Source organism: Leopardus geoffroyi, chromosome C2 (assembly GCF_018350155.1).
Source record: "Leopardus geoffroyi isolate Oge1 chromosome C2, O.geoffroyi_Oge1_pat1.0, whole genome shotgun sequence".
In the NCBI taxonomy this organism is placed as follows: domain Eukaryota; kingdom Metazoa; phylum Chordata; class Mammalia; order Carnivora; family Felidae; genus Leopardus; species Leopardus geoffroyi.
Window position 1 is genome coordinate 18,791,569 of NC_059333.1, and position 9,514 is coordinate 18,801,082.

Below are 9,514 nucleotides of genomic sequence, written 5' to 3' on the forward strand. Positions count from 1 at the left end.
AGTTTGACAGGAAATGACATTATACCAAATAGCCAAGCAGAGCCTACAAGGTCATTCCAAATGTTCAGCCTGTTATCCTGCACGTCTGGCTGAAATACCTTACTTTTTCAGAGTTTAGTGCAGTCACACTGGGGGTAGAGAGAAGGTTCACCAAGTGACAGTCACGATTACTGCACAGTTATGCTTCAAGATTTTGTCCCCATGGGCCAATATGTGACTGACGTGTGTATAGCACAGAAGTCACGAGTTGCACCAAGAAAAGACGGTAGCTGCAAGGTTCAAATATGACTTTTGGGGTCACCTGCGTGGCTCATGCCATTAAGCTGTCCAACTGGATTTTTGGCTCAGGTCATGGTCTAATGATTTGTGAGTCTGAGCCCTGCATCGGGCTCTGTGCTAACAGCACAAAGCCTGCTTGGGATTCTCCTTCTCTCCCTCTCTCTCTGCCCCTCCCCAACTTGCATGCTTTCTCATGCACTCTGTCTCTCTCTCTCTCTCTCACTCTCTCAAAATAAACAGTTAAAAAAAAAAACAACAAATAAGACTTCTTAATCCCACAATACAAAATATTGAAAAATAAAGTTTACAAGTAAGTTCTTATGCATTTTTTTTAAAGATTTTATTGTTGGGGCACCTGGGTGGCTCAGTCCGTTAAGCATCTTGATTTTGGCTCAGGTCATGATCTCACAGTTCGTGAATTCAAGCCCTGTGTCAGGGTCGGCACTGGCAGTGAGGAGCCTACTTGGGATTCTCTCTCTGACCCACCCCTACTTGTGTGCATGCGCTCTCTCTCTCTCTCTCTCTCTCTGTCAAAATAAATAAAATAAAACATTTTTTTAAAAAAGATTTTACCGGTAAGTCATCTCTACCCCCAGCGTGGGCTTAAACTCACAACCCCAAGATCAAGAGTTGTACGAGGGGCGCCTGGGTGGCGCAGTCGGTTGAGCGTCTGACTTCGGCCAGGTCACGATCTCACGGTCGGTGAGTTCGAGCCCCGCGTCGGGCTCTGGGCTGATGGCTCAGAGCCTGGAGCCTGTTTCCGATTCTGTGTCTCCCTCTCTCTCTGCCCCTCCCCCGTTCATGCTCTGTCTCTCTCTGTCCCAAAAATAAATAAACGTTGAAAAAAACAAATTTAAAAAAAAAAGAGTTGTACGCTCCACCAACTGAACCAGCCAGGTGCCCCCTATGCATTTAAAATGCGGTTCTGGGGTTGTGGCAGAGAGATCCTCGTAGTATATGCAATTTTTTAGGAAACTGTTGGAGAAAGTGAATGAATACATCTTGAGAAGTATTCGAATTTTTCGAACTAAGGAGATCTCAGTGACCAATCAAATTTATCTTTTCATTTTGTAGATGAGAAAACAACCACACAAAAGTGCTCACCCAGCGTCAAATATAGGGCTAAGGTCCAAATACAGATTGTCTCATGCCCTAGTCATTGTTTCTTCTATCAGAGAAAAGTCCAGATACTTCCAGTGAGTCACACTTCTCATCACCCCCCCACATGGGCTCCAAATCATTCTTGATCAGAGAAGGGCAGGAAAAGCTTAAAGAAGTTAAATGTATGGCAAAGCCAAAAACCTCGTTTTGTTCAGCATTTACATTCTCGAGGCTACTTGCTTATGGGATCTGCTGGTGGAAATTGGGTTTGAGTCTTCTTTTCCCGCTCCGTTCTGGTGTGGACATGGTAGAGATCTGACCCAGGGAAGCACTAACAGGTTTTCAGTGTTGTTGGCCTGTGTGTTTGAGAAGCCTGAAGTCATTAAGATAAAACCTAGCATCAAAAATCGGAAGGCAAGTAGCTTGTGCAGAAGGACTAGAAAACATTGGCTCGTTTGGCTAAAGCATAATTAGGGCAGGATGCATAGGCTAGATTTTCTGCTTTTCGAAAGTTGGAATTGTAATAAAAGTTTTTTGATATGCGAGTTCAGTTTTCAGTAGCAAACGTGTGTATACAGGCTCTTATTAAAATTGAGACTTGTTGGGGCGCCTGGGCGGCTCAGTTGGTTGAGCGTCTGACTTCAGCTCAGGTCATGATCTCCCCGTCCATGAGTTCGAGTCCCACATCGGGCTCTGTGCTGACAGCTCAGAGCCTGGAGCCTACTTCCGATTCTGTGTCTCCCTCTCTCTCTGCCCCTCCCCCACTCATACTGTGTCTCTCTCTGTCTCAAAAATAAACATTAAAAAAAATTTTTTTTTTAATTGAGACTTGTTTGGGAAAAAAAGAGAGATGGGGCACCTGGGTGCTCAGGGCTCAGTCGGTTAAGTGTCCCAACCCTAGATTTCGGCTCAGGTCATGATCTCCTGGTGCGTTAGTTCGAGCCCTGCATCGGGCTCTGTGCTGACAGCGGGGAGCCTGCTTGGGATTTTCTCTCTCTCCTCTTTGCTCTCTGCCCTTCCCTCTCTCTCTCTCTCTCTCTCTCTGTCTCTCTCAAAATAAAGAAACATTTTTTTAAAAAGAGAAAAAGCTGTGAAAGAACAGAATGATTGACAGATTAGACGGTAAGCACATCAAATAAGCGATGACGGCACCATCGACTCTGGGGTGTTGCTCTTATAACAGGATTTCGGAGCTTGTGTCTTTTGAAACCGTGTGAGATGTATCATTGTAAGCATCAGCTGACTTCCTTTCTACTCAAAACATGACTCTTTTCATTTCAGGTTTGGGCCCAAAAAAAAAAAAAAAAAGTGTTTTCATACTTGGGTAATTAAACCGCCCCTTTTTAATTCTTTATTGTGCCGTATGGGAATTTCGTTGTTTTTAATTGAAGATGAAGACACACCGTGTTTTGGTCGTTGCAGGTGTACAACCAAGTGACCTGCCAATTCTGTGCCTTACACGGTGCTCAGCACAGTAAGTGCAGCTGCTGTCTGTCACCTGTAATTGTATGTTTTGACACATACGATTGGCCTGGCAGATCTCCCCCAGAGGCCTCTTCCTTTTGATCAGTTCCAAGTGCCCGTTCCAAACAGCCGATATTGGTAAACAACAAAAATTTATCTCCTCACAATTCTGGAAGCTAGAAGTCTCAGTTATCTTTTCCTGTTTGTTTGTTTGTTTAATGGTTTTTATTTATTTCTGAGAGAGACAGAGAGCAAGCAGGAGAGGGGCAGAGAGAAAGGGAGACACAGACGCCGAAGCAGGCTCCAGGCTCCGAGCTGTCGGCACAGAGCCCGATGAGGGGCTTGAACTCACGAACCGTGAGATCATGACCTGAGCCGAAGTCAGTCGCTCAACCAACTGAGCCACCCAGACACCCCGCTTTGTTATCTTTTTATAGAGTTATGGCACATGACGTTTCCTGATGAATGTGCCATCATACTGATGTGATTAAAAAAAAATATGTCCAGGGAGCACCTGGGTAGCTCAGTCTGTTAAGCATCTGACTTCAGCTCGGGTCATGGGTTTGAGCCCCATGTCAGGCTCTCTGCTGTCAGTTCAAAGCCTACTTCAGATCTTGTCTCCCTCTTTCTCTCTGCCTCTCCCCCACTCGTGCTCTGTCTCTCTCAAAAATAAACATTTTTTTACGTTACTTACTTTGGAAAAAAAAAAAAAAAAAATATATATATATATATATATATATATATATATAAAAGTCCTTAAGGGTCCTTTCTTCCTGGCAAGAAGTTGGCCCACCAGGATGGAGGTAGCAACCACTAACGTGGGTGTTGCAGAACAGCTGGACAGAATGGTCAGGTTAAATGGCAAGAAGAGGCGCAGAAAAGTGTGGCTGGACCCAAAATCTCTTGTGGCTGGAAGCAGACAGCCGGGAGAGGTTTTGGGAGGTCAAAAGAAAGCATCAGTGATCAATGACGATGAAGGCCTAGCAAAGAGTCCATCACCTGCCTGAAAGATCCCTTAAACGTGGGCAGTAAACCTAAGTGAACCAATTCTAGAAAGATGGAATTACAGTTAAGAAAATGAACGTGGGGGCGCCTGGGTGGCTCGGTCGGCTGAGCGCCTGACTTGGGCTCAGGTCATGATCTCGCAGTTCGTGGGTTCGAGCCCCGCGTTGGGCTCTGTGGATCCCGCTTTGGATTCTGTGTCTCCTTCTTCCTCTCTTCCTCCCCCACTCACGCTCTGTCTCTCGCTCCTTCAAAAATAAATAAACATTTTTAAAAATTAAAAAAAAAAAAACGTGGGCACAACTGAACAGAAAACCAACAGTGCGGAATTAGAGGAGGAAGAACGACCAACTTGAAAACGTGGTTGTTGTTTGCTCTGTTTTCCTTCCCGTAGTACGAGCTCCTTTGATCGTCTTGCCCTCTATGCGGTTGTGGATTAAGTCGCTGTGATTTATCTTATTCTTCTTTAGAATAACAACTTCGTTGTTGTGTCATTCCATCCAGAACAGGCAGCTCTGTCTCCAATTTCCCCGACTGCTTTAGGGGAAATAATAGTGAGGTGTTCGTGCTGAGGCCCTGCCTGCCCGGGGCCGCAGTGGGCTGGCCCGTATCTGGTGGCCCCCACCAGTGCGGTAGCTTAGCCACCAGGGACCTGTCGCCGAGCCCCACTGGGGAGGAAGGCTCCCCGTTACCTGCCGTTCTTCCTCTAGCTGTAGGCTTATCCCTGAGTGTGAGTACCCAGTGTTTCACTTCAAGCTCTCATGGGGCCGGGGACAAAGAGACACAACCCAGGCTCCTTGGGTGCCATTTTGTAAAAATAACCCCCCTGCTCTAGCTCCTGAGCCAGCCGTCTGAGGGTCTGAGGGCTAAGCCTCCCCACCACTTGAGCTGCCCTCCCAGCAACAAAAGATAATAATGAGGATTAGCAGGGAGAAAGGAGGCCAAGAAGACAGGAGAGTTAGATGCGTGGGTTGAGCACCGGCCTCAGCCTCGAATTTCTGACAGGGCTGTTTTAAGCGTTTGGCTTTGGCCTTTGAAGAAGAGAGAAACTATTAAGTTGCCGGGTGTTCCCCTGACCTTGATGAATGCAGATGACAGGTGACAGCCAGTGTGAGGGTTGATGTGCTTCCTGGAGGACATAGAGCTCTGATATTCTAACAGTGTTTTTTTCTACACTCAGAAATACAGCAGCTTTGTGCTGGCTCTTTCCCTCAGCGAGACGTTTTGTTGTTGCGTTTTTGTTTTGTTTTCTTTTTAAATCCTGACACTCTTTGAAATATCAGTTAAAAGGTGGCACAGAAACCAGAAGATGGCCCAAGTTCGAATGGCCTCATGCTACATACAGGCCGTTCCCTGGCAAGCAAATCTGGAGAGTGGTTGGAATCTCTTACTATCGGTGCTAATCTTTGATGATGACATTTTAGCTTACGAGTCCGGGGCTAATTACCCAATTGCCAATTAACACACGGTGACCTCATTTGTTGACAACATAGCGGGTCAAAGGAAGAGGAAGGGATGGGAAAAACATCCATTAATTATTCCCATAAGGACGAGGGTGCTGAACATCCACTTACACAGTGTCATCGGAGTACCGACTTGGCGAGAGCTTGTTTGGTGGCTTTGTTCTAAGGGGAAGTGCCCAGACTTGTCACTAGAACAGGAGAACTTGCCCAGAATGCAGCAGCTCTGACGAGGCCACGTTAGGGGAATGTTCTGTGGATGGGGACTCGAGAAGCATGCACGTGAAGGCAGTCTGAGGGAGCTGCCCTGGGATTCGCTAAAGCAGTCATTCCAGTTCATTCTGGTGACGTGGAGTCCTGTGCAGGGTCCCTGGCAGAGCCAGAGTGTTCCGGTCGTATTGAAACAGAGCCGACATATAACGCCGTATTAGCGTTAAGTGCACAACATGATGATTCGATATGTGTGTGTGTTGTGAAGTGATTACCATGGTATGAACTGAGCTAACACCCATCACCAGACAGTAACAGTTTGTTTCCTTGTGATGAGAACTTTTAAGATCTACTCTTTTAGCAACTTTGAAATCTACAGCACAGTGTTACCAACTTACAGCCGCCATGCTATACACGTAGCCCCAGAACTTACTTATCTTATAATTGGAAGTTTGTATCTTTGGGCCACTGTCACCCGTTTTTGCCACCCCTGGCAACCGCTAATTCTCTGTATCTTTGAGTTTGTTTTCTTTCAGATTCCACATATAAGTAAGATCACACAGTATTTGTCTTTCTTTGTCTGGCCTGTCTCACTTAGCAGAATGCCCTCACGGCCCATCCACGTCAGCAAATGACCGTGGTTCCCTGTTCGTGGCTGTGTAATATTCCACTGAATAATAATCCATTCCTCCGTTGGTGGACACTAAGGTTGTTTCCATGGTGTGACTTTTGTAAATAATGTTGCATTGGACATGAGGAAGCAGATGCCCTTTTGAGGTAGCGATTTCATTTCCTTCAGATAAATGCCCAGGAGTGGAATTGCGGATTGTTTTAGTGTGTTCAGAAGCTCCACACTGCTTTCCATAGTGATCATACGAAAATTTCAGTCTAAATTTTATTAGCCAGTGTGGTTTAGTCCTATCAGGCTGCGTCCCTAGACCTGGTGTCTTAGCCTCCAGCACTCCTGCTCTCTGGTATTTTTACTTCTTTGGGTTCAGGGATGGTGCTTCAAGAAGACAGGTGTGTGGGTTCAGAACCATGCCACCAGACGGGCTGTCGGTAGGGAAAGATGTATAAAGAGCTGAATGTCACCTTGCAACAACACTCAGCTGTGGGGAATGGGCAGGCCGTATTCTCCTAAAATGATGGGGACCCCAGGTCCATCACGGGCAGAATAGACCGCGTCCTTTTGAAGGAAAGGCCGTCTTCTGCACAGCACATTCTAACTTTTCGGTGGAAAACATGCTTCTCCATTCTGGTTAAATTTGTGTCCATTCTCTTTATCTTCCAATGGTCCTACGGAAGAGGAATTTTTAAAATAACAAAACTAAGCTTTCACTCACTCAGCAAAGAGTTAAGTACTTTGGCCCATCTGTTCGGTGTGAGTGGTACAGCAGATAAGAACAGCCACTCCCCACCTTACGGGACTAAGTCCACCTGGCCGGGTGTGAAGAGAGTCAATACCCCTGCACAGCTCTGTCCTAACCGTGATGCGGGGGTGGGCGTGGTCAGGTTTACAGCCCGCCCGATCTTAGAGGGAAGGCACCACATCAACACAGAGGATCTGTTTGTAAATCTTTAGCTGGACATACTTCCATAGTCTTAGTGCTCGGTTTTAAAAAAATGCATGGATAGGGGCCCCTGGGTGGCTTGGTCGGTTGAGCGTTGAACTTCAGCTCAGGTCATGATCTCGGGGTCTGTGAGTTCGACCCCCGAGTTGGGCTTTGGGCTCTGTGTTGACCGCTCAGAGCCTGGAGCCTGCTTCAGATTCTGTGTCTCCCTCCTTCTCTGCCCCTCCCCCACTTGTGTTCTGTCTCTCTCTGTCAAAAATAAACAAAAAAATTTTTTTTAAATACATATATACATGTACAATCTGCAACAGCATATTCTTCCAATGTTTCCTTTCCCCCTGCGCCAAGTAGCGCCTTTGATATATGTAGATCATTTTAATTAAAAGATTCTCAGACCTCTCGTCATCATGTTAAATTTAGTGAAAACAGGGACAAATTAAAATGAGCATGGCAAGATAATCAGTCTACATTTATTTGCCTCCCGGTCTACTTTGCTGACGCTCCGTGATGCTCTTGGATTTTTTTTTTTCCAGCTTACCACCACACTTTCAAGTAAAACAGTTTTTGCACTGTGACCTTTTTATCCCTTGTTGGGCCAACAGGGAAGGAAAGAAAAGATTTATTGTGCCGCATACATCCAGTTACTGTTAAGTTGAGGAAGCAACCGCCGCGGAGCACTTTGCAAGCCGAGCCAGCTGGGCAAGGTTTGAAGCGCCACCTGGTGGCCGGACGGAGCATCTGTGTAACTGGTGGGCGCAGGCGTTGTGCTCTGAGATGGGAGAGGAGGGAGAAAAGAATACCCCGCTCTTTCTCCTTTTACTGTTCAACGTGAGCGCTCCTGAAAGATTGATTTTCTTTTTTTTTTATTCATTTTTCCTCGCCCTTGCTTTTCAGGTCGACGCTGCTGTGACCCCAGAGGAGCGCCACCTCTCCAAGATGCAGCAGAACGGATACGAGAATCCAACTTACAAGTTCTTTGAGCAGATGCAGAACTAGACCACCGCCACAGCAGCCTCTCGAGTTGGACAGCAGAAACCATTGCTTCACGACCCATCGGTGTTCATTTATAGAATAATGTGGAAAAGAAACAAACCCTCCCGTTTTCTTCTTTACTCATTATCGCCTTTTGACAGCCGTGCTGTAACACAAGTAGATGCCTGAACTTGAATTAATCCACAAATCAGTAATGTATTCTCTCTCTTTACATTTTGGTCTCTACATTATTAATGGGTTTCGTGTACTGTAAAGAATGTAGCTGTATCAAACCTAGTGCATGAATAGATTCTCTCCTGATTATTTATCACGTAGCCGCTTAGCCAGTTGAATATTATTCTTGTGGTTTGTGACCCAATTAAGTCCTACTTGAAATATGCTTTAAGAATCGATGGGGGATGCTTCATGTGAACGTGGGACTATAGCTGCTTCTCTTGCCTAAGTATTCTTTTCCTGATCACTATGCATTTTAAAGTCCGGCATTTTTAAGTATTCCAAATGATTTCGAGAATTTTTTTTCCACGATTGCATTTTACTGTACAGATTGTTGCTTCTGCTATATTTGTGATATAGGAATTATGAGGATACACATTTATTTCTTTGTGCCTGTTTTATGTGCACACATTAGGCATTGAGAATTGAAACTTTTTTGTCCATGTATCTTTGGATCTTTGATAAAGAAAAGAATCCCTGTTCATTGTAAGCACTTTTGGGGGGGGGGGGCGGGAGTGTTCTGCCGGCCTCAAATTACCAAGAATTCTCCCAAAAAATTTTCCGCAGGACGATTGTACAGAATCATTGCTTATGACCATGATAGCTTTCTACACTGTATTACATAAATAAATTAAATAAAATCACCCTGGGCAAGAGTTTTCTTTGAAGGATAACTATGGATGTTAAATATTCACAGTAATTGGGGGAGGGGGGGAGCGGAAAGAGGCAGATTCAGTTTCTTTTAACCAGTCTAAAACATTTTATTTATGATAGCAAAAGAAAGTGAGAGGGGAAGGGGCAAAATCAGGGAATGGGGAAGTCCTGCCTGGACAAACCCTTTTAAGATTTGTCTTCAATTTGTATAAACTGGTGTTTTCATGTAAATAAATACATTCTTGGAGGAGCGCCATTGTGCTGGTGTGAATGATTCCATGGTAACCACCGTTTGACCATGTAGTCCTTAAAGCCTGGTGAGAAACCTTCTGCTCTTGGACATCCAACAGATTTGTATCTTAAGTGCAAGGTATCTGAGTAGGAAACATGCATCTTCCAGTGCTAGTAAAATACCTCATTGATCTAATTCAGTTTTTAGCTTGGTCCAAAGTATGTTTGCTGCTGTATCTTGGTCCTCAAGTTGGTCTCTGTCATAGTCTGTTTGGACCGCCATAGTAAAATACCGCAGTCTAAACAACAGAAATTTACTTTCGGCAGTTCTGCAGA

The 9,514-nt window shown here is 45.2% G+C and overlaps 1 protein-coding gene across 8 annotated transcripts in view; it reads left to right on the forward strand.

Annotated features, from left to right (window-relative positions):
- Positions 1 to 9,199, forward strand: part of LOC123610674 (amyloid beta precursor protein) — a 278,796-nt gene extending 269,597 nt beyond the window's left edge. For all 8 annotated transcript variants that reach the window (XM_045501571.1, XM_045501578.1, XM_045501576.1 and 5 more), the window contains one exon: positions 7,982 to 9,199. In XM_045501571.1, coding sequence (XP_045357527.1) covers positions 7,982 to 8,083 — 102 coding nt within the window. In that variant the 3' untranslated portion in view covers positions 8,084 to 9,199. The remainder of the gene's footprint in view (positions 1 to 7,981) is intronic.
- The last annotated feature ends 315 nt before the right edge of the window (positions 9,200 to 9,514 follow it).